The sequence below is a fragment of the Ornithodoros turicata genome, chromosome 3 (genome assembly GCF_037126465.1).
Source record: "Ornithodoros turicata isolate Travis chromosome 3, ASM3712646v1, whole genome shotgun sequence".
NCBI classification, from domain to species: Eukaryota; Metazoa; Arthropoda; class Arachnida; order Ixodida; family Argasidae; genus Ornithodoros; species Ornithodoros turicata.
The window spans coordinates 6293163-6319559 of NC_088203.1; the positions used below are offsets into that span (position 1 = coordinate 6293163).

The following is a 26397-nucleotide window of genomic DNA, read 5'->3' on the forward strand; positions in this document are numbered from 1 at the left end:
ATTGATGGCACCGTTATCAGCGTTGTCGACAGTGTTAAGGTTCTTGGTGTCACTTTCACCTCTACTCTTTCTTGGACACTGCACATCAATCATGTTCACTCTAAGGCATCACGTATCTTTAGCTTCTTGTACAGATATCGCTCATCCCTACCCAAATCAGTTGTACTAATACTTTATTATGCGCTCATTTACTCGCATTTTACGTACTGTTTTCTGGTATGGGGAAGTGCAACTAGGTCGGACCTGGATAAGTTATTAGCTCTGCAAAAAAAGTTCATCCGAATCCTAGGCAGCCTTCCTTACACCCACACAACAGTAGGACTGTTTAAAAAGCATGGCTTGATACAAATACATAACTTGTACAGATACAGGCTGCTTTGTTTTTACCAGGGAGCATGTAAAAACTGTATAAGTACCATTTTAGCTTTCTTTAATCTGAATCCCAGCACATCCTACTATAACTGTAGGAACCAAAAAATGTGGGCTGTACCCCGTTGCAGAACACGCTACGGGGAGCAAAGTGTGAGCTACATCTTGCCACGTGTTCTAAACGAATGTTTTTTTGATCCTGTCTATACATCGCGGAAGTGTATTCGCAATTCTTGTATGTAAATGCCAATGTCAATGCCAATTGTTTTCTTTTCACGGGAGCTGTGAGCTCGTCAAGTCACCAAGGTGACTTTTTTTCACAGTTCCCGCCACATGTTATGCTATGTGGAAATAAATTATTATTATTATTATTATATTTGTGATGGGCAGTGTTGCTATTTCCATCATTTAACTTAATTTCTGTATTACTTTTACTAGCTTTCTCTGCCTGCGGAATTTCAGCTTGCTAAACGTAGAAAAACACATGTCGGGGAAATTTGGTTGCCATTTCACACGGTGAAAAGGACCGTTATCTCCGCTACATTTGTTTCGCTTTCCTTCCGGATATGAGCTGATACAACCTGTGAGTAACCTTGTTATTTTTTACTGCAGAAGAGCTGTTTAGAATTAAGCTAACTCGAAAGTGACATTTTGCTTTGCTGTGTTTCACATGTTCTCTACGCCTGAACTTTGGCACATTTGAGATTACATACTGTACCTCTGAAACTTCTTACATACTGTGCATACTGTACCTCTGTACCTCTGGTGCAATCATAGCCCTCTTTGTATTACCACCTCTGTTTTCTTCCTTTTGGACGCATGTCAACTCCTGTCAGTTACCTAGGTGTTCCTGCAGGTATTAGGCCTGAAATGGTGAATGGCGGACTGCACACCTGTGTGATACGGCTCTGTCTTGTCTTTAGCTTATGGAATATGTAATACTGACTGTATGTCATATATAGTTATTGACATAGTGCAGAGCGTCATTCACAACTGTTCCTGGAGATATTAGTGAAATTTATATGTAATGCGCAGACCGATGCAAGTTTTCATGCATGTTGATGAACAATAAAACACGTTGCGATGTGCACTCTTGCGTCCGTGTATTATCACACAACGGAAATGTAGAACGGTCATATACAACTTTCAGGCCAGGAGGTGAGGAGGTCAGATACAGCTCTTCCTTGCAATATTACAATATTGCAAGGAAGAGCTGTATCTTCCCGAGCAGTGTCACAATGTCTCATCTCTAGAACTATGATGCGACAATGACGCTGCTCGAGATGAAGATTACGATTCTTCCAATAATTGCGCAAGCGGTATATGTAGAGGCAAAATAGGTACGAAACAGGTCAACTAAGAAGCAACAACTGAAGTATATGCGGAATGGGAGGGATGTGAAGCTAAAGTTCGTTTATTACATTTGGCAGTTGACTGACGCTTCAGCGGTGTATACATAGATGGTGTGGTTGATTGGTTGGTAAAAAAAGAAAAAAGAAAAATATGGAGGTGTTGGCCCAACTAGATGGTGTGCCTTGCATTGTTTTTCATAGGTGTTCTGAAGCGATGCGCGTCTGCTTGTCAGAGCACTGGAGAGAACATCCGAGAGCCTGCAAGAGAACATCCTGCAAGAGAACATCCGCTTGCAGGTGTTTCACCATTCTCGATTAGTGTGTGTCAAGTGAGGCGCAGCAGAAGCGCAGAAACGTCACCTGAGCAGCATGTCGCATGCGGTAGCGACCCTGTTGGAACGCAAGCACATGCGGCATGTCCAAGGTCACCATCCATGGAACTGTGAGGTGACGTTTTTACGCTTAGAGCCTGCTCCCACTGACGCTCACTAAGCGGGATGCGGGACACGGTGGAAGAAAAAATAAGGGGGGGGGGAGATTGCTTCACACTTGCCGTATGTGTAACGTACTAGCCCTTAAAATAGGTGTCTAGAAACGGTCAAATTTTTTACACTTATTAAGAATGAGAGAGTATATGTAAAGCTTTTACGCCGAAATAAGCATCATAGTAACTTCCGTTAATATTTTACGCATAAAATAAGGGTCGAAAATTGAAGTGTTTCTTGACACTTTGTACCCGATTTCTTCCTGAGAGTGTAGGCATAACCGCCGATTACCGACACCCTGATCCGCAACCACCTGCAGGAGCGCCAGCGCCGCCTGGACTTTTCTTCCGCTAGCAACATCATAATAATAATAAAACAAAAACGGGAGCCTTCCTCTTCGCAGCCCTGTCGTCTGCTCCTTTCTCCCTCACCTCAACCATCTCAAACAACTTTATTTTGACTTTGGAGAGTGGGGAGGTTCATCGCCATGAGGCGATACTCTACCCCATTGCTGGTGGGAATGTGGGGAATAAAATAACGAGCCCTTTCACAATAACGATCGAAGTCCGATGGTGTCCAGAAACGTCAAAAGAGCTTTGAGCGCGAGCGTTGCTGGGCTGGATTGGGCCAGGGACCAAGCAATTTCGATAGCGAGAAGGGGCGAGAGTCCAGCTGACGAAGAGACTCGGAGGGTGCGGTTCGGGAAGGTTGGTAGTGGGGGCAATGAAGAAGAATATGCTCCAGATCCTCAAGAGCACCACAGTGGCAGCAGGTGGGAGAGTCAACTTGTCTCAAGCGGTAACGGCACTGAGCTGTGAAGGCCACATCGAGGCGCATTCGGTGGATTAATGCAGCATCTTGACGAGAGGTGTTTCGTGGCATGCGGAAAGCGAGCGTTGGATCAACTCTGCTCAACATAGAGGGGGGAAGAATGTCGGTTGTCCATTGGCGGAAAGCCAGGGGTGTCACGAGGCGTCGCAGAATGGAACGGCGGTCTCCTCTCAGCAGAACAATACTGGTCCGTTTCCGATACGAGAGTGCTGCTTCTGCGGCGCTGTCGGCTTGCTCGTTCCCCACGACACCACAATGGGCTGGAACCCACTGGAGAACTAGCCTGTGGCGTAGATAGTGTGGTAAGGCATTAACACACCTGTGACTAGGGGTGCGGAGGGACCTCGTATGCCGGAATTTTCAATTTCTTGAAGTGCAGATTTGGAGTTTGTGAAGACTGACCATTCCCGCGGTGTAAAATCAGCGATGTGTTGTAGAAAGAAAAGGATGGCGTAGAGTTCCGCAGCTGTGGAGGAGGTTGGATGTGAAAGGCGTCGTCCTTACACTACGCCTTCGGATGGTATGACGAATGCTGAGGCGGTTTCGGGATGCGCCATCGGTATATGCTGCCGTAAACGTAGAAAACTTCTCGTCTACCAGAGCATGAAAATGGGCTCGCAGGACTTGAGGGGGGACCTCATCTCTTCTTTCCAGAGGTTTAGAAGGCTTACAAAAGTCAGCAGTACCGGCAGAGACCAGGGGGCTTCCGGCGGTATAATGTCCTTAGCTATGAAGCTAGTGAGAGTTTGGCGTGTCCTTTGCGCTACTCGATAGAAGTCGCTTTCAGGGCGGTATCAAATTTCCTGAGGAGCGGGTGACGGGGAATGTGAGCACGCGAACGGAGGAAGTGCCGAGCCGTTTCACGTTCACGGAGAACCCCAATCGGGAGCTTACCAGCTTCAGCCAGTAGTTGTCGTGTTTCAGCCATTCTTGGAACTCCGAGGCATCGACGAAGGCATCGAGCAAACAGGGACAGAAGGGTATTTGATGATGTTGTTGATATCTTGTGCAGAATAGGAAGGCTGTAAAGCACAGTCGCCCTCACCAACGACGCGTGAACCGCGAGCAGGGAACGCTGATCACAGCCCCATCCTGAGCCAGAAAGATGTTGAATTGCGGGGAGCCAGCGGCGCACTTTAGTTTCAAGGTGCTTAATGTGCCGAGCCCAGCGCAAGTCCGAGTCAATTACGTCGCCAAGGAAGCGGTGGGAGCGTACCGGCTTAAGCTTCTTTGCACCAAGCCAAAGAGGGAAATTGGCCATATCTTTGCGTGTGAAAGGGAGCTCGACACACTTTTCGGGTGAAAGGTCCATCCCAAGGTGCGTGAGGTACGTATGGACATTATTTAAAGCGAGCTGCAGGCGACGTGGTATGGCTGGGCGTGATTTTCCTACTGTCCAAAGGGCGACGTCATCTGCATACACGGAAAACGACACTTTGCGGAATTACTGGTTGTAGGCCGCCCGTCACCACGTTAAAGAGTGTCGGGCTGAGGATACTTCCTTGGGGGACTCCTAGAGGAACAGGATGCTGAGGGCATTGACCTTGGGACGTACGGACAGCGACAGTTCGGTCCGTAAAGAAGTCTTGGAGCCAGATGAAGAACCGACCGGATACCCCAAACGAGCGCAAGGCGTGCAGCACACAAATGTGCGAGACGGTATCATATGCGCGCTTGATGTCGAGGAAAACCGATAGGACGATCCGTCGATGGGATCGATGGAGCTTCGGTGGCGACGAAATCCAGCCATTTCGAGAAGGAACGCACGTTGTTTTTCGAGCCACCAGTCGAGGCGATGCAAAACCATTCTCTCCATCAGTTTCCCCATACAGCTTGTCAGGCTCACAGGGCGAAAGGAGGATAGAGCATTTGGGGGATTGCCTGGTTTCAGGATGGGAACAACCAATGCGTCCTTCCATGTATGTGGTAAAAATCCTTGTTGCCAAGACGTATTATACACATGAAGGAGAGCTTGGAGTGACCGCCCGTCAAGGTTTCACAGGGCGGCATAGGTGATTTTATCGGGTTCAGGGGACGAGCCGGCGTTCGCAAGCTTCAACGCTGCCTTTAGCTCGATTAGTGTGAAGTCGCGGTCCATAACTTCCGGGGGACGGGGCCAGTCTTGGTGAAGTTCAGCCGTCAAACTGTGGACAAAACTGCGGTGTAGTGGCGTCGTCGAGCCAGTCGCCGGAGTCGTTAGTGCCACACAGAAGTCCGTCGTTAGCGTGTTTTCGTCTACACCCTTAACGGTAGCCAAGGCCGCGAGAGGATTCTTTTGGGGGGGGGGGGGGGGGCGCCTCCTTCAGAGATCGAATTGTCCGCCAGATCTTCGTGGCCGGATCAAACGGTGAAAGATGGTGGTAAACCTTACGCCAACGCTTCCTGTCCTCTTTCTTAAGTTCTCGTGTTACTTTAGCTTTCATCCGGCGGTACTCCATTAATTGCTGGGGAATGACCGACATGGCCTGCTACCCTTTTAGACATGACCACCGTCCTGAATACCGCGGGTAATTGCTTGCGAGGGAGCCTCTGGGGATATACCGGTGTGCACAGATGTTCTGAGGCCCGCACAAAAAAGTCTCCAGTTTGCGAAAGAAATCAGACCAGTAGTTGCTGAGAAGGGCAGTCTGTCGTGCGAAATATATAGGGGAAAATGATCGCTACCTCTAGTGTCGACGTCCGTAGCCCACGACAAGTGGCCAATTACGTCGGTTGAGCACCACGAGAGGGCCAATACATCGAGTGACGTTGGGGATCGCATGTAAATCGGCTCGCGGTGGTTCAGCAGGTGCATGTTATTATTCTCCATTGCCTCCCAACAACATCCGTCCCCTACCGTCCGTCTTTCGGCTTCCCCAGGCCGAGTGATGGGCATTGAAGTCACCGAGCACGAGCCCCGGGGCTTCCAGAGAACCAAGTACGCGTCCGAGGTCACTCCACGGGACTTGCACCGCGGGACGTATATAGATACTGACGACCGTTAACAGCATGGGACCAAGACGGATCCTGCAGGTGACGTAATCATAAGAGCGATGACGAGGTCATTACGAACGTATAGCGCTGTTCTGCTCTCAGAGGATTGATGAGATCGATAGACTGTGTATCCATTAACGCGATGTGTAGAAGAAACCTCACGACAATGTCAATAGTGGGCATGCGTTGTGGTCAACCTTTTGGTCAACTGCTCTTCATAGCCGGAGAGATCACGTGATCGATTTAAACCCGACGTCACTAAAGCTATGGTTCAAGCTAAAGCAATGGTTCAGGTTGGCTGGCGAATACGGACTATGGTGTACAGCGTCATTACGCAGTGCAAAAGTAAATGTGCTATAGGAGCAACGCTTTGCCAATTTCCGTCGGAGACCCGATGCAGGTGATGCTGACGTTTCGTTCCAACATTCTTTTTATGCGTTCCACATCTGTGATTGTAAGGTTCGTCACAAATCTGCTTTCGTAAATATTCCTTTTTCTTCATCTCTTTTTTTTTTTTACTTCAAGAAGAAAGACGGAATGACCGCCCTCGGACACCTCACGTGTGTTTTCAGGTCATTTTCCGTGTGAGTGCTACAGAACGGGCAACACGGACGGGCGTGGTCAAACAAAGTCCTTGTTGAGCGATACTCTCTGAGTATCCTGCATATAAATATCCCAGACATGAAAGTGGTCGTCGTACCATTAAAAGACAACCGCAGAAAGCAGGGAACAAAAGCAGTGCACCGTGGGTCCCTAGTCATCCCGTAAATAACTGATGGAAGGATGAAATGTGACTCTCATCGAAAATGATAGGTAGTGGCGGGATTTCACCAAGCATCTCAAAGTTACTGCCCTGAGAACAATTACTTTCCATAATGTTGAATGATCTGCTTTCCACATTAGTAGCCAATTCATGTCTGTCCATTAATGTCTGTATAGTTGTAGCTGCAGTTTCCTTGAAAATGCTTTCGTGTGAACCTTGCGCTTCATGGCGTCTCTTTGTACATATTCATCAAGCTCAGGTTATGAATGTATGTGTGTATAGACACTGTGATAAGCGTGCCTACTCATTAAACATTTGGGTCGAGTTGCGGGGAGCGGCTTGTGGTTTCGTTCACTGTGCGTTACAATCAGACAGTTTGCACGGCCTTTTCCAGCCTCAACTTTTAATAACCACAAATGAGCAGCTGCACGGACCCTAGGTAACACACGTTGAGATGCGCAGCAGAGAGGACACAGTTGCGCTGAAGAAAACCAAGAGCAACAAGAGCCGCTAGAAACATCATCCATTAGGTTCTCCTCTATATCACATATTTTTCGCGAGCAGTTGCTTGTTGACTTTGCGCACTGGAGCTGGATACACAGATGGTCTGCTAGAAATGAAGCATTGCGAATAAAACATTTACAGCAGCACTGTACTGCTAAATGAATGCATGCAAACCGCGCATGGCAAAGGCACACTTTGTATTCTGTACGGCATGCTATCAGCATCCCTCGCGGTGGTTTCGCTTGGGTTGCCAACTTCAGGACCGGACGGAGATCCCATAGGCCGAGCAGCGAGTGTAAATGTCGTGTAACACAGTTAGCCGTGGGCCGCGCTCATCTAGTTCTTTCGTCATAGTTCCCACCATACTTTCTTTTACGACGCTGTGCACGATCGAACTGACAATTAAAGCGTGTGATCCTAAAAACCTGCATACATATTACGTGCATTTGTTGTTTACACATGTCCCGCGCAATCTATCAGTCTGATGAAATTGTATTCCTCTCAAAATGGGGTGCATTGTAACCCGTTTTTGGGGAGCGCATCATTGCCACATACATACAATTACTCTCCAGTGGGAGTTAAGGGGTCTTCTCACTCACTGGAGAGAGTGAGAAGCCTCCTTCTTGAGAGTAACTGTGCACTCCAAGAGGGAGCGATATATGTGGCAGGGAAAAGGAGTGCTTGCTAGGATTGCACCTGCGCCCTCGTTTTTCCCTTCATATTCCTCCCTCCAACGGCTCCCTTCAAGAGTGGAGGATTTTTCAAAGGTGTGCGGACCAGAGTCCTCGCACGCGCTCTCTGGGTCAGCTACACGCGCTGTTCTTTCGCAGGAACGCATTTGATTCGCTGCAGAACACTTCGCAGCGAATCAGACACACGCATACACACACACAAAGTTGGTCTTGTCACCACTCCTTTAGGGATTACTATCGCGCACACTACCACTAACGCTATGACAATCGCACGTGACCCACGTACTTGAAAGCATTCTCATGGTTGATGACTGTGCTCATTCTATTGCAACAGATGTGCAAGTGCGCCACGAAACACAGCTTCACTGGCGGATGGGCGATGCTACACATGGAATTCTCCATCGTAGACGGAAAAGGCTGCGGTGACCTCAGCTACACAGGAAACTACCAGGAACTTCAAGCATTACGGGATTTTATGAAACTCAATTTTACCGCCAAGGACTGTCCGTGAATGTGACAAGGAAAAATACTACAGAAAATCTCTTAGTAATATACCATTGCCTCAAAACTTAATTATAGAAAAGACTTCATTCAGATTTTCCTACAGAGGATGCAGTTTTCAATACATATATTCTCACGTGTACATCGATGAGAAAATCCTTACACGCCTGGTCTTGTGGTTTCTTCGAGAAAACGGTATGATTCATGCAGAACGGAATTTCTCATGACGTTTCCTTCGCTCTTAAGAGGGGATATGATTGAGAGGAGATCTCCGATTCAGTACTCTTTTTTTAATATAAATGGCGCCACCCGAACATCCTGGTCTCTGCCTGGTGCCGTATTTCCGTATTTCGAAATCCTGACCGAAGGGCTGCGGCAGCGGCCGCAGTAAACCCGGAAAACCCGATGAGTTGCTGTAGGGATTCCAATCTGGATGCGCCATGGCGTATCATTGCTACGCCACAGCTATCATAGCCCTTCGACGTAAAACAAAAATGTCAGGTTGTTTATTTAATTAACAACAATTTCGTCGTCAATGACAAACATTTTGTCCAAATACAAGGAGCGGCTCTGCGTTCACAGGTGTCTCCCAATTACGCCCCCAACATATTCAGGGGCTACTTTGAAAACGCAGCAAACGAATACTCCCCCATTAAACCACTCCTATATCTAAGGTTTACAGATATTCTTCTTTAATTCCATTCATAATATTATCACATTTTCCAAATGAAATTTTACTCCAAGGCATCATTCAATTTTCTTGACGTTAAAGCATCTTTCAAATGTGGCAAGCAAATCACAGACCTGCAGAAGAATCGGACTGATAAACGTCAATATCTTCATTTTGACAGTTATCATCCTAGTACCCAAAAAAAACAGCAAACCTTACGGCCAGTTCCTTCGCCTGAAGCGTATCTACTCGGATAGCAACAATTTCTTCAAGCATGCCCATGAAGTGACTTGTGATTTCGTGAAAATCAATTACCATCCAACATCATTCATGAATCATTTGTTAAATCTTCCACCGACAAAAAATTATCGTGTAGCCTTGTTTTCGCTACGGTATACCACAAATCGTTGTCTAATAGCGAACCTGTTCTCACGAGACATCTCAACACCCTGTATGGAGATGACAAATTCAAAGAAATTTTTTATCGGCCCTCATGGTTGCTTTTCGTAGGTCTAATAACCTACAACATATTATTACTTTCTCGCCTTTAGAACAACGCCAGCCGGGCTGTCGCCCATGCGGCGGCACCCGATGATAGACGTGCAAATTTATCCTTCCTTGCGCGATCGGACGCAGCGCGAGCTGTGATCACGTCCTTGAAATCCGCAATTCACTTCGTTGCAATTCCTCAAACTTTTGTTATTTAATATTGTGCAATAAATGTCAAATCCAATATGTATACGAAACTTCTGCTCGTCACGCCATTTCCGCGTTTCCGCCATTTTCGCGCAATCGCTGTGCGCATGCGCATCCTGCGTCGTCTGCTCTTCTGGTTGAAAACAATGGAACCATGCTGAAAACAGCCGTAGCCATTACTACGTTGTTGCTGCTATACACCATTTTCCCGTTCCTGGATTGCTTCCGTCGTGAGGCTACGCTTCTCGGCACCAGAAATGTATGAAAGGACCCAGGAACGATAACGAATAGCTTTAGTGCTGGATGACTGCACTGCACTCAACAAGCACAAGAATCTTCTTCTTCCTCTTCTTCAAAACAGTTGTGTACAGCTTATTGGTCTGGCATGGAATGACACGGACACGTGCTCCAGGGTCATGTTGCATACATCGAACGGACACTCACACTTTGTACAGGGAGAAACAGCAGGAATAGGCCTCGAAGCCTAAGATGGACACTCAAAAAGTGAATACAAGAAGTATGCTGGAACGAAAGACACAGAAACCGCAACGCTCCCCAAGTGCATTTGTTTTCAGCCAGTAGCAGACGACATTCGAGAGTGCGCCACATCTCAGGAAAATGGTCCGTTGAGCTCGTTTAGGGAGTGAAATAAATGTGCCTTTGTGAAAGACAACTTGTGTCACAACATTTTGAAAGTCTACATGCATATTTTTTTCTTAAACGAGAAGAAAAAAAAAAGTCGTCAGCACATTCATATACAGTCAGTAAAGTACCATTATCACCCCCCTGAAGGAAGTTCGCCTTCTACTGTTAGATCTACCGTGCGTATACTCACACACGCCTTTTTGACGCAGCTTCGTCGTCGTTACTGATTGCCTGAACCATGGCACTGAACATGGGGCACAATGAGGTATGCTCCATACAGGCCACCAGGACATGCTATAAGCTTGAGCTTATACTGTTGAGGAGTGCGCAGCAAAAACGTCTGTTTCCCTGACTTTGCGCGTACAGCTATCTTTCTTTTTTTTTACTTCCTGTAGTGGGCGAAATGCGCCAGAGATCATAACAAATAGCTGTCAGAGACTTTTGTTCGCTCTGGCGTTACTCCTGAAAGAGCTCGCCATTGTCGGCCTCACAGAGATGTGCAACGTCACGATTAAGGCTCGAAGGGAATGCGCGTCCTGCACCGACTTCTAAATGAACTGTGCCAACAGATGACTGACGGCGTCTGAGGAAAGGCGTTCTGGCGTGCTGTTAACGAATAGCTATGGTAAGCTGGCACAGTAAGATCCACAGCAAACAGTAAACAGGCGGGGGAAGTCGTCTTTGACAAGCAACTCGACTGGAGCGTGGAATAAATATTTTCGTCAGTTGTTTGTTTGTATGATTGAATAGAAAAAAGGAGCCACCCAATGCTGGCAAATTGGGAGACCCATATGAGACAAAATTGGAAATAACCGAGTGCGGGGTAAGTCAAAGCGTTCGCGACACAGGGTCGTCCACTCTTACAATTTGAAAGAAGCAATTAGAAACAGTGCATTTGCGCTTAAGCCGCCGGAGGTGGTGGGGGAAGACGTCTTTGACAAGCAACTCGACTGGAGCGTGGAATAAATATTTTCGTCAGTTGTTTGTTTGTATGATTGAATAGAAAAAACGAGCCACCCAATGCTGGCAAATTGGGAGACCCATATGAGACAAAATTGGAAATAACCGAGTGCGGGGTAAGTCAAAGCGTTCGCGACACAGGGTCGTCCACACTTCGAATTTGATTTGAAAGAAGCCATTAGAAATAGTGCATCTGCACTTAAGGCGCTGGAAGCGGCGGGAGAAGACGTCTTTGAGAAGCAACACGACTTGTGCGTGGAATAAATATTTTCATCGATGTAGTTGTCCATTTGTACGATTGAATAGAAAAAACGAGCCGACCAATGCTTGCAAATTGTGCAATTGTGCAAACGTGAAGAAAGAGAAATAAAACAAGCAAAACTGTATATCAAGTTTATTAGGCATTTACTCATTCCACCCTTATGCAACGCGATATACTGGCATCTGGTGTCTCATCGGCATCGGCATTGCTATACAGAAGCCCTAACGCGAAGAAAGAAAAAAAAAAAAACAAGCAAAACTGTATATCAGCTAAAAGATGAACCACTACCGCTATTGTTAAAAGCGGACACTGCATTACTCCGCTAAATGTCTAACTCTCAAATATCAAGTTTATTAGGCATTTACTCATTCCACCCTTATGCAACGCGATATACTGGCATCTGGTGTCTCATCGGCATCGGCATTGCTATACAGAAGCCCTAACGTGAAGAAAAAAAAAAAAAAACAAGCAAAGCTGTATATCAGCTAAAAGAAGAACCACTACCGCTATTGTTAAAAGCGGACACTGCAATACTCCGCTAAATGTCTGACTCTCAAATATCAAGTTTATTAGGCATTTACTCATTCCACCCTTATGCAGCGCGATATACTGGCATCTGGTGTCTCATCGCCATCGGCATCGCTATACAGAAGCCCTAACGTGAAGAAAGAGAAAGAAAACAAGCAAAACTGTATATCAGGTAAAAGAAGAACCACTACCGCTATTGTTAAAAGCGGACACTGCAATACTCCGCTAAATGTCTGACTCTCAAATATCAAGTTTATTAGGCATTTACTCATTCCACCCTTATGCAGCGCGATATACTGGCATCTGGTGTCTCATCGCCATCGGCATCGCTATACAGAAGCCCTAACGTGAAGAAAGAGAAAGAAAACAAGCAAAACTGTATATCAGCTAAAAGAAGAACCACTACCGCTATTGTTAAAAGCGGACACTGCAATACTCCGCTAAATGTGTGACTCTCAAATATCAAGTTTATTAGGCGTTTACTCATTCCACTCTGCTGCAACGCGATATACTGGCATCTGGTTTTTGATCGGCATCGGCATCGCTATACAGAAGCCCTAACGTGAAGAAAGAGAAAGAAAACAAGCAAAACTGTATATCAGGTAAAAGAAGAACCACTACCGCTATTGTTAAAAGCGGACACTGCAATACTCCGCTAAATGTCTGACTCTCAAATATCAAGTTTATTAGGCGTTTACTCATTCCACTCTGCTGCAACGCGATATACTGGCATCTGGTTTTTGATCGGCATCGGCATCGCTATACAGAAGCCCTAACGTGAAGAACGAGAAAGAAAACAAGCAAAACTGTATATCAGGTAAAAGAAGAACTACTACCGCTATTGTTAAAAGCGGACACTGCAATACTCCGCTAAATGTCTGACTCTCAAATATCAAGTTTATTAGGCGTTTACTCATTCCACTCTGCTGCAACGCGATATACTGGCATCTGGTTTTTGATCGGCATCGGCATCGCTATACAGAAGCCCTAACGTGAAGAACGAGAAAGAAAACAAGCAAAACTGTATATCAGGTAAAAGAAGAACTACTACCGCTATTGTTAAAAGCGGACACTGCAATACTCCGCTAATTGTCTGACTCTCAAATATTAAGGTTATTAGGCATTTACTCATTCCACCCTTATGCAGCGCGATATACTGGCATCTGCTGTCTCATCGCCATCGGCATCGCTATACAGAAGCCCTAACGTGAAGAAAGAGAAAGAAAACAAGCAAAACTGTATATCAGGTAAAAGAAGAACCACTACCGCTATTGTTAAACGCGGACACTGCAATACTCCGCTAAATGTCTAACTCTCAAATATCAAGTTTATTAGGCATTTACTCATTCCACCCTTATGCAGCGCGATATACTGGCATCTGGTGTCTCATCGCCATCGGCATCGCTATACAGAAGCCCTAACGTGAAGAAAGAGAAAGAAAACAAGCAAAACTGTATATCAGGTAAAAGAAGAACCACTACCGCTATTGTTAAAAGCGGACACTGCAATACTCCGCTAAATGTCTGACTCTCAAATATCAAGTTTATTAGGCGTTTACTCATTCCACTCTGCTGCAACGCGATATACTGGCATCTGGTTTTTGATCGGCATCGGCATCGCTATACATAAGCCCTAACGTGAAGAAAGAGAAAGAAAACAAGCAAAACTGTATATCAGGTAAAAGAAGAACCACTACCGCTATTGTTAAAAGCGGACACTGCAATACTCCGCTAAATGTCTGACTCTCAAATATCAAGTTTATTAGGCGTTTACTCATTCCACTCTGCTGCAACGCGATATACTGGCATCTGGTTTTTGATCGGCATCGGCATCGCTATACAGAAGCCCTAACGTGAAGAACGAGAAAGAAAACAAGCAAAACTGTATATCAGGTAAAAGAAGAACTACTACCGCTATTGTTAAAAGCGGACACTGCAATACTCCGCTAAATGTGTGACTCTCAAATATCAAGTTTATTAGGCGTTTACTCATTCCACTCTGCTGCAACGCGATATACTGGCATCTGGTTTTTGATCGGCATCGGCATCGCTATACAGAAGCCCTAACGTGAAGAACGAGAAAGAAAACAAGCAAAACTGTATATCAGGTAAAAGAAGAACTACTACCGCTATTGTTAAAAGCGGACACTGCAATACTCCGCTAAATGTGTGACTCTCAAATATCAAGTTTATTAGGCGTTTACTCATTCCACTCTGCTGCAACGCGATATACTGGCATCTGGTTTTTGATCGGCATCGGCATCGCTATACAGAAGCCCTAACGTGAAGAACGAGAAAGAAAACAAGCAAAACTGTATATCAGGTAAAAGAAGAACCACTACCGCTATTGTTAAAAGCGGACACTGCAATACTCCGCTAAATGTGTGACTCTCAAATATCAAGTTTATTAGGCGTTTACTCATTCCACTCTGCTGCAACGCGATATACTGGCATCTGGTTTTTGATCGGCATCGGCATCGCTATACAGAAGCCCTAACGTGAAGAAAGAGAAAGAAAACAAGCAAAACTGTATATCAGGTAAAAGAAGAACCACTACCGCTATTGTTAAAAGCGGACACTGCAATACTCCGCTAAATGTCTGACTCTCAAATATCAAGTTTATTAGGCGTTTACTCATTCCACTCTGCTGCAACGCGATATACTGGCATCTGGTTTTTGATCGGCATCGGCATCGCTATACAGAAGCCCTAACGTGAAGAACGAGAAAGAAAACAAGCAAAACTGTATATCAGGTAAAAGAAGAACTACTACCGCTATTGTTAAAAGCGGACACTGCAATACTCCGCTAAATGTCTGACTCTCAAATATCAAGTTTCTTAGGCGTTTACTCATTCCACTCTCCTGCAACGCGATATACTGGCATCTGGTTTTTGATCGGCATCGGCATCGCTATACAGAAGCCCTAACGTGAAGAACGAGAAAGAAAACAAGCAAAACTGTATATCAGGTAAAAGAAGAACTACTACCGCTATTGTTAAAAGCGGACACTGCAATACTCCGCTAAATGTCTGACTCTCAAATATAAAGTTTATTAGGCGTTAACTCATTCCACTCTGCTGCAACGCGATATACTGGCATCTGGTTTTTGATCGGCATCGGCATCGCTATACAGAAGCCCTAACGTGAAGAACGAGAAAGAAAACAAGCAAAACTGTATATCAGGTAAAAGAAGAACTACTACCGCAATTGTTAAAAGCGGACACTGCAATACTCTGCTAAATGTGTGACTCTCAAATATCAAGTTTATTAGGCGTTTACTCATTCCACTCTGCTGCAACGCGATATACTGGCATCTGGTTTTTGATCGGCATCGGCATCGCTATACAGAAGCCCTAACGTGAAGAAAGAGAAAGAAAACAAGCAAAACTGTATATCAGGTAAAAGAAGAACCACTACCGCTATTGTTAAAAGCGGACACTGCAATACTCCGCTAAATGTCTGACTCTCAAATATCAAGTTTATTAGGCATTTACTCATTCCACCCTTATGCAGCGCGATATACTGGCATCTGGTGTCTCATCGCCATCGGCATCGCTATACAGAAGCCCTAACGTGAAGAAAGAGAAAGAAAACAAGCAAAACTGTATATCAGCTAAAAGAAGAACCACTACCGCTATTGTTAAAAGCGGACACTGCAATACTCCGCTAAATGTGTGACTCTCAAATATCAAGTTTATTAGGCGTTTACTCATTCCACTCTGCTGCAACGCGATATACTGGCATCTGGTTTTTGATCGGCATCGGCATCGCTATACAGAAGCCCTAACGTGAAGAAAGAGAAAGAAAACAAGCAAAACTGTATATCAGGTAAAAGAAGAACCACTACCGCTATTGTTAAAAGCGGACACTGCAATACTCCGCTAAATGTCTGACTCTCAAATATCAAGTTTATTAGGCGTTTACTCATTCCACTCTGCTGCAACGCGATATACTGGCATCTGGTTTTTGATCGGCATCGGCATCGCTATACAGAAGCCCTAACGTGAAGAACGAGAAAGAAAACAAGCAAAACTGTATATCAGGTAAAAGAAGAACTACTACCGCTATTGTTAAAAGCGGACACTGCAATACTCCGCTAAATGTCTGACTCTCAAATATCAAGTTTATTAGGCGTTTACTCATTCCACTCTGCTGCAACGCGATATACTGGCATCTGGTTTTTGATCGGCATCGGCATCGCTATACAGAAGCCCTAACGTGAAGAACGAGAAAGAAAACAAGCAAAACTGTATATCAGGTAAAAGAAGAACTACTACCGCTATTGTTAAAAGCGGACACTGCAATACTCCGCTAATTGTCTGACTCTCAAATATTAAGGTTATTAGGCATTTACTCATTCCACCCTTATGCAGCGCGATATACTGGCATCTGCTGTCTCATCGCCATCGGCATCGCTATACAGAAGCCCTAACGTGAAGAAAGAGAAAGAAAACAAGCAAAACTGTATATCAGGTAAAAGAAGAACCACTACCGCTATTGTTAAACGCGGACACTGCAATACTCCGCTAAATGTCTAACTCTCAAATATCAAGTTTATTAGGCATTTACTCATTCCACCCTTATGCAGCGCGATATACTGGCATCTGGTGTCTCATCGCCATCGGCATCGCTATACAGAAGCCCTAACGTGAAGAAAGAGAAAGAAAACAAGCAAAACTGTATATCAGGTAAAAGAAGAACCACTACCGCTATTGTTAAAAGCGGACACTGCAATACTCCGCTAAATGTCTGACTCTCAAATATCAAGTTTATTAGGCGTTTACTCATTCCACTCTGCTGCAACGCGATATACTGGCATCTGGTTTTTGATCGGCATCGGCATCGCTATACATAAGCCCTAACGTGAAGAAAGAGAAAGAAAACAAGCAAAACTGTATATCAGGTAAAAGAAGAACCACTACCGCTATTGTTAAAAGCGGACACTGCAATACTCCGCTAAATGTCTGACTCTCAAATATCAAGTTTATTAGGCGTTTACTCATTCCACTCTGCTGCAACGCGATATACTGGCATCTGGTTTTTGATCGGCATCGGCATCGCTATACAGAAGCCCTAACGTGAAGAACGAGAAAGAAAACAAGCAAAACTGTATATCAGGTAAAAGAAGAACTACTACCGCTATTGTTAAAAGCGGACACTGCAATACTCCGCTAAATGTGTGACTCTCAAATATCAAGTTTATTAGGCGTTTACTCATTCCACTCTGCTGCAACGCGATATACTGGCATCTGGTTTTTGATCGGCATCGGCATCGCTATACAGAAGCCCTAACGTGAAGAACGAGAAAGAAAACAAGCAAAACTGTATATCAGGTAAAAGAAGAACTACTACCGCTATTGTTAAAAGCGGACACTGCAATACTCCGCTAAATGTGTGACTCTCAAATATCAAGTTTATTAGGCGTTTACTCATTCCACTCTGCTGCAACGCGATATACTGGCATCTGGTTTTTGATCGGCATCGGCATCGCTATACAGAAGCCCTAACGTGAAGAACGAGAAAGAAAACAAGCAAAACTGTATATCAGGTAAAAGAAGAACCACTACCGCTATTGTTAAAAGCGGACACTGCAATACTCCGCTAAATGTGTGACTCTCAAATATCAAGTTTATTAGGCGTTTACTCATTCCACTCTGCTGCAACGCGATATACTGGCATCTGGTTTTTGATCGGCATCGGCATCGCTATACAGAAGCCCTAACGTGAAGAAAGAGAAAGAAAACAAGCAAAACTGTATATCAGGTAAAAGAAGAACCACTACCGCTATTGTTAAAAGCGGACACTGCAATACTCCGCTAAATGTCTGACTCTCAAATATCAAGTTTATTAGGCGTTTACTCATTCCACTCTGCTGCAACGCGATATACTGGCATCTGGTTTTTGATCGGCATCGGCATCGCTATACAGAAGCCCTAACGTGAAGAACGAGAAAGAAAACAAGCAAAACTGTATATCAGGTAAAAGAAGAACTACTACCGCTATTGTTAAAAGCGGACACTGCAATACTCCGCTAAATGTCTGACTCTCAAATATCAAGTTTCTTAGGCGTTTACTCATTCCACTCTGCTGCAACGCGATATACTGGCATCTGGTTTTTGATCGGCATCGGCATCGCTATACAGAAGCCCTAACGTGAAGAACGAGAAAGAAAACAAGCAAAACTGTATATCAGGTAAAAGAAGAACTACTACCGCTATTGTTAAAAGCGGACACTGCAATACTCCGCTAAATGTCTGACTCTCAAATATAAAGTTTATTAGGCGTTAACTCATTCCACTCTGCTGCAACGCGATATACTGGCATCTGGTTTTTGATCGGCATCGGCATCGCTATACAGAAGCCCTAACGTGAAGAACGAGAAAGAAAACAAGCAAAACTGTATATCAGGTAAAAGAAGAACTACTACCGCTATTGTTAAAAGCGGACACTGCAATACTCCGCTAAATGTCTAACTCTCAAATATCAAGTTTATTAGGCATTTACTCATTCCACCCTTATGCAGCGCGATATACTGGCATCTGGTGTCTCATCGCCATCGGCATCGCTATACAGAAGCCCTAACGTGAAGAAAGAGAAAGAAAACAAGCAAAACTGTATATCAGCTAAAAGAAGAACCACTACCGCTATTGTTAAAAGCGGACACTGCAATACTCCGCTAAATGTCTGACTCTCAAATATCAAGTTTATTAGGCGTTTACTCATTCCACTCTGCTGCAACGCGATATACTGGCATCTGGTTTTTGATCGGCATCGGCATCGCTATACAGAAGCCCTGACGTGAAGAACGAGAAAGAAAACAAGCAAAACTGTATATCAGGTAAAAGAAGAACTACTACCGCTATTGTTAAAAGCGGACACTGCAATACTCCGCTAAATGTGTGACTCTCAAATATCAAGTTTATTAGGCGTTTACTCATTCCACCCTTATGCAGCGCGATATACTGGCATCTGGTGTCTCATCGCCATCGGCATCGCTATACAGAAGCCCTAACGTGAAGAAAGAGAAAGAAAACAAGCAAAACTGTATATCAGCTAAGAGAAGAACCACTACCGCTATTGTTAAAAGCGGACACTGCAATACTCCGCTAAATGTCTGACTCTCAAATATCAAGTTTATTAGGCGTTTACTCATTCCACTCTGCTGCAACGCGATATACTGGCATCTGGTTTTTGATCGGCATCGGCATCGCTATACAGAAGCCCTAACGTGAAGAACGAGAAAGAAAACAAGCAAAACTGTATATCAGGTAAAAGAAGAACTACTACCGCTATTGTTAAAAGCGGACACTGCAATACTCCGCTAAATGTCTAACTCTCAAATATCAAGTTTATTAGGCATTTACTCATTCCACCCTTATGCAGCGCGATATACTGGCATCTGGTGTCTCATCGCCATCGGCATCGCTATACAGAAGCCCTAACGTGAAGAAAGAGAAAGAAAACAAGCAAAACTGTATATCAGCTAAGAGAAGAACCACTACCGCTATTGTTAAAAGCGGACACTGCAATACTCCGCTAAATGTCTGACTCTCAAATATCAAGTTTATTAGGCGTTTACTCATTCCACTCTGCTGCAACGCGATATACTGGCATCTGGTTTTTGATCGGCATCGGCATCGCTATACAGAAGCCCTAACGTGAAGAACGAGAAAGAAAACAAGCAAAACTGTATATCAGGTAAAAGAAGAACTACTACAGCTATTGTTAAAAGCCGACACTGCAATACTCCGCTAAATGTCTGACTCTCAAATATCAAGTTTATTAGGCGTTTACTCATTCCACCCTTATGCAGCGCGATATACTGGCATCTGGTGTCTCATCGCCATCGGCATCGCTATACAGAAGCCCTAAAGTGAAGAACGAGAAAGAAAACAAGCAAAACTGTATATCAGGTAAAAGAAGAACCACTACCGCTATTGTTAAAAGCGGACACTGCAATACTCCGCTAAATGTCTGACTCTCAAATATCAAGTTTATTAGGCGTTTACTCATTCCACTCTGCTGCAACGCGATATACTGGCATCTGGTTTTTGATCGGCATCGGCATCGCTATACAGAAGCCCTAACGTGAAGAACGAGAAAGAAAACAAGCAAAACTGTATATCAGGTAAAAGAAGAACTACTACCGCTATTGCTAAAAGCGGACACTGCAATACTCCGCTAAATGTCTGACTCTCAAATATCAAGTTTATTAGGCATTTACTCATTCCACCCTTATGCAGCGCGATATACTGGCATCTGGTGTCTCATCGCCATCGGCATCGCTATACAGAAGCCCTAACGTGAAGAAAGAAGAAGAAAACAAGCAAAACTGTATATCAGGTAAAAGAAGAACTACTACCGCTATTGTTAAAAGCGGACACTGCAATACTCCGCTAAATGTCTAACTCTCAAATATCAAGTTTATTAGGCATTTACTCATTCCACCCTTATGCAGCGCGATATACTGGCATCTGGTGTCTCATCGCCATCGGCATCGCTATACAGAAGCCCTAACGTGAAGAAAGAGAAAGAAAACAAGCAAAACTGTATATCAGGTAAAAGAAGAACCACTACCGCTATTGTTAAAAGCGGACACTGCAATACTCCGCTAAATGTCTAACTCTCAAATATCAAGTTTATTAGGCATTTACTCATTCCACCCTTATGCAGCGCGATATACTGGCATCTGGTGTCTCATCGCCATCGGCATCGCTATACAGAAGCCCTAACGTGAAGAAAGAAGAAGAAAACAAGCAAAACTGTATATCAGGTAAAAGAAGAACTACTACCGCTATTGTTAAAAGCGGACACTGCAATACTCCGCTAAATGTTTAACTCTCAAATATCAAGTTTATTAGGCATTTACTCATTCCACCCTTATGCAGCGCGATATACTGGCATCTGGTGTCTCATCGCCATCGGCATCGCTATACAGAAGCCCTAACGTGAAGAAAGAAGAAGAAAACAAGCAAAACTGTATATCAGGTAAAAGAAGAACCACTACCGCTATTGTTAAAAGCGGACACTGCAATACTCCGCTAAATGTCTAACTCTCAAATATCAAGTTTATTAGGCATTTACTCATTCCACCCTTATGCAGCGCGATATACTGGCATCTGGTGTCTCATCGCCATCGGCATCGCTATACAGAAGCCCTAACGTGAAGAAAGAAGAAGAAAACAAGCAAAACTGTATATCAGGTAAAAGAAGAACTACTACCGCTATTGTTAAAAGCGGACACTGCAATACTCCGCTAAATGTCTAACTCTCAAATATCAAGTTTATTAGGCATTTACTCATTCCACCCTTATGCAGCGCGATATACTGGCATCTGGTGTCTCATCGCCATCGGCATCGCTATACAGAAGCCCTAACGTGAAGAAAGAAGAAGAAAACAAGCAAAACTGTATATCAGGTAAAAGAAGAACTACTACCGCTATTGTTAAAAGCGGACACTGCAATACTCCGCTAAATGTCTAACTCTCAAATATCAAGTTTATTAGGCATTTACTCATTCCACCCTTATGCAGCGCGATATACTGGCATCTGGTGTCTCATCGCCATCGGCATCGCTATACAGAAGCCCTAACGTGAAGAAAGAAGAAGAAAACAAGCAAAACTGTATATCAGGTAAAAGAAGAACTACTACCGCTATTGTTAAAAGCGGACACTGCAATACTCCGCTAAATGTCTAACCCTCAAATATCAAGTTTATTAGGCATTTACTCATTCCACCCTTATGCAGCGCGATATACTGGCATCTGGTGTCTCATCGCCATCGGCATCGCTATACAGAAGCCCTAACGTGAAGAAAGAAGAAGAAAACAAGCAAAACTGTATATCAGGTAAAAGAAGAACTACTACCGCTATTGTTAAAAGCGGACACTGCAATACTCCGCTAAATGTCTAACTCTCAAATATCAAGTTTATTAGGCATTTACTCATTCCACCCTTATGCAGCGCGATATACTGGCATCTGGTGTCTCATCGCCATCGGCATCGCTATACAGAAGCCCTAACGTGAAGAAAGAAGAAGAAAACAAGCAAAACTGTATATCAGGTAAAAGAAGAACTACTACCGCTATTGTTAAAAGCGGACACTGCAATACTCCGCTAAATGTCTAACTCTCAAATATCAAGTTTATTAGGCATTTACTCATTCCACCCTTATGCAGCGCGATATACCGGCATCTGGTGTCTCATCGCCATCGGCATCGCTATACAGAAGCCCTAACGTGAAGAAAGAGCAAGAAAACAAGCAAAACTGTATATCAGCTAAAAGAAGAACCACTACCGCTATTGTTAAAAGCGGACACTGCAATACTCCGCTAAATGTCTGACTCTCAAATATCAAGTTTATTAGGCGTTTACTCATTCCACTCTACTGCAACGCGATATACTGGCATCTGGTTTTTGATCGGCATCGGCATCGCTATACAGAAGCCCTAACGTGAAGAACGAGAAAGAAAACAAGCAAAACTGTATATCAGGTAAAAGAAGAACCACTACCGCTATTGTTAAAAGCGGACACTGCAATACTCCGCTAAATGTCTAACTCTCAAATATCAAGTTTATTAGGCATTTACTCATTCCACCCTTATGCAGCGCGATATACTGGCATCTGGTGACTCATCGCCATCGGCATCGCTATACAGAAGCCTTAACGTGAAGAAAGAGAAAGAAAACAAGCAAAACTGTATATCAGCTAAAAGAAGAACCACTACCGCTATTGTTAAAAGCGGACACTGCAATACTCCGCTAAATGTCTGACTCTCAAATATCAAGTTTATTAGGCGTTTACTCATTCCACTCTGCTGCAACGCGATATACTGGCATCTGGTTTTTGATCGGCATCGGCATCGCTATACAGAAGCCCTAACGTGAAGAACGAGAAAGAAAACAAGCAAAACTGTATATCAGGTAAAAGAAGAACTACTACCGCTATTGTTAAAAGCGGACACTGCAATACTCCGCTAAATGTCTGACTCTCAAATATCAAGTTTATTAGGCGTTTACTCATTCCACTGTGCTGCAACGCGATATACTGGCATCTGGTTTTTGATCGGCATCGGCATCGCTATACAGAAGCCCTAACGTGAAGAACGAGAAAGAAAACAAGCAAAACTGTATATCAGGTAAAAGAAGAACTACTACCGCTATTGTTAAAAGCGGACACTGCAATACTCCGCTAAATGTCTGACTCTCAAATATCAAGTTTATTAGGCGTTTACTCATTCCACTCTGCTGCAACGCGATATACTGGCATCTGGTTTTTGATCGGCATCGGCATCGCTATACAGAAGCCCTAACGTGAAGAACGAGAAAGAAAACAAGCAAAACTGTATATCAGGTAAAAGAAGAACTACTACCGCTATTGTTAAAAGCGGACACTGCAACACTCCGCTAAATGTCTGACTCTCAAATATCAAGTTTATTAGGCGTTTACTCATTCCACTCTGCTGCAACGCGATATACTGGCATCTGGTTTTTGATCGGCATCGGCATCGCTATACAGAAGCCCTAACGTGAAGAACGAGAAAGAAAACAAGCAAAACTGTATATCAGGTAAAAGAAGAACTACTACCGCTATTGTTAAAAGCGGACACTGCAATACTCCGCTAAATGTCTGACTCTCAAATATCAAGTTTATTAGGCGTTTACTCATTCCACTCTGCTGCAACGCGATATACTGGCATCTGGTTTTTGATCGGCATCGGCATCGCTATACAGAAGCCCTAACGTGAAGAACGAGAAAGAAAACAAGCAAAACTGTATATCAGGTAAAAGAAGAACTACTACCGCTATTGTTAAAAGCGGACACTGCAATACTCCGCTAAATGTCTGACTCTCAAATATCAAGTTTATTAGGCGTTTACTCATTCCACTGTGCTGCAACGCGATATACTGGCATCTGGTTTTTGATCGGCATCGGCATCGCTATACAGAAGCCCTGACGTGAAGAACGAGAAAGAAAACAAGCAAAACTGTATATCAGGTAAAAGAAGAACTACTACCGCTATTGTTAAAAGCGGACACTGCAATACTCCGCTAAATGTCTGACTCTCAAATATCAAGTTTATTAGGCGTTTACTCATTCCACCCTTATGCAGCGCAATATACTGGCATCTGGTGTCTCATCGCCATCGGCATCGCTATACAGAAGCCCTAAAGTGAAGAACGAGAAAGAAAACAAGCAAAACTGTATATCAGGTAAAAGAAGAACTACTACCGCTATTGTTAAAAGCGGACACTGCAATACTCCGCTAAATGTCTCACTCTCAGATATCCAGTTTATTAGGCGTTTACTCATTCCACTCTTATGCAACGCGATATACTGGCATCTGGTTTCCGATCGGCTTCAGCATCGGCATCGCTATACAGAAGCGGACACTGCAATACTCCGCTAAATGCTGCCTCTAGTTTATTAGGCGTTTACTCATTCCACCGATGCACAACCGATCGCATGTACCCGTATTCGTGCATGCAGGAGAGACACCATCCCCTTCATGAGGTAGCTCTCCTGTTTCATTACAACACATGAGTGGGCCTTCGATGTAGTTCCAATCGAACTGCCATATCCCCTCACGGAACTCCCCGAGCTTCTCTGTTACGTGACGTTTGTGAGTCATAATCGGCACAGTCACTGCTAGATCCCATTCATCCCCCAATCGCCATGCATGCCACGCACATTTGGTTCGGCCATATCACGACTTACTGATTCATATCGCAGTAAGCCCTCCCGATTTAGTTGACGGCATCGATAAGCAAGAGCCTGGAACACTGCATATTCCACGTCTAGTTCTCATGAAATCAACGCTCTGAGGGACTGAGGGCCTACACATAATCAGTGTCTCTAGTGCAACTGCTATTAGGAATAATCACAGTATACACAAAGAATTCGACAATGAAGATTTCCTCTGTTACATGCACTAGCGTTTATAAAAAAAACACTAACATTAAGCTTCTACGTGTAACCCTGTCTCATGGCTGATCCCTGTATGAATATCCACTACTTTTCAGTACACCGCCTACTTACCTTGAGCGTGTCAACAACGTACTTGACGAAACTGACCAGCACGAATGTGTGACACTAAATGCAAAGTACACTTACAATGAAGTGAGTTCGCCAAACTCACTTCACTTTGCCTGCGACAATCAAGTACGTAGCCTCCACGGCAGGGATTGCGTAACAAAGAGCTTATTTTTGGAAAAGGAAAGAAACAAACCAATCGGAATTTATTTTTGGACAAATTTGTTAAGACAGCGCTGATTTGTATAAGAAAGACGTAAGGATTTTTGGCGTGATTTACCGGTACTCTCGTTCACAGACTGCCCAGTAGAGTTCGTAATCCACTTCGCGGCAGCCATATTTGTTGACATTGCATGGTGGTTAAGTGTTACCGGCGAAATTGCGAAATACTCGCAGTGAAGCACTGAATAATGGAAGACAAAAAAGACAGGGCATCGTGGTCTGAGATAGAAACCTATGCTATCAGAACATGGGAGGACCGAGCGAAACGCGAGAGTGTATGCTGACATCGCGGGCCAGTTGCACGCGCAAGACATAGTAAACACCACCAAAGAGGTGAAGAAGAAGATTGAAAATTTGTCAAATAAATATACTTGTGTTGGTTCGCAACAATTATATTTATGACGTTCAATCGACTTCAACTGCGAAGAAAATCTTTATGAAATGTTTCTGGACGTATGAAAAATGATTTTACCAAGAAAGCATGGCGCACTCCCCGATGTTAGGTGGGAGTTCAAGCTCGCCCATCGTCATCACCATGACTGCTTAGTGACACTTACTTATGCAGTGTAGCAGGAGCCTAGTGAAAGTGACATTACAGGACGGAGTGCACTTCAAATAAGTGACACTAAATTAGTACGTCTGACAGGGGTATAAAAGATGCCGCGTGACTCCGAAAGAATGACACTTACTGCAAGTGTACTCGCTGAAAGTGACACTAAACTGGTACGTCTGACAGGGGTATAATATACCTTGTATTGCCAACTGTAGGATGGGACAAGCGCAAGAAAAGCAAGCGCCACCTGTGGCACGCAAGGGTTCATGGGAACTGCTTTAAAGCATTATGAGACGGCCAGAGGTGGAGGTAGAGGAAGAACAACAACATTCCCGGTGTGCGCAGCAGCAGCGTCAGCG

At 44.2% G+C, this 26397-nt stretch overlaps 1 protein-coding gene across 1 annotated transcript in view; it reads left to right on the forward strand.

The window, feature by feature from the left end:
- The window catches only part of LOC135387716 (uncharacterized), an 87258-nt gene extending 78778 nt beyond the window's left edge, over positions 1 to 8480 (forward strand). Inside the window, exon 12 of the mRNA XM_064616814.1 lies at positions 8304 to 8480. Coding sequence (XP_064472884.1) covers positions 8304 to 8480 — 177 coding nt within the window. The remainder of the gene's footprint in view (positions 1 to 8303) is intronic.
- Positions 8481 to 26397: the final 17917 nt, after the last annotated feature.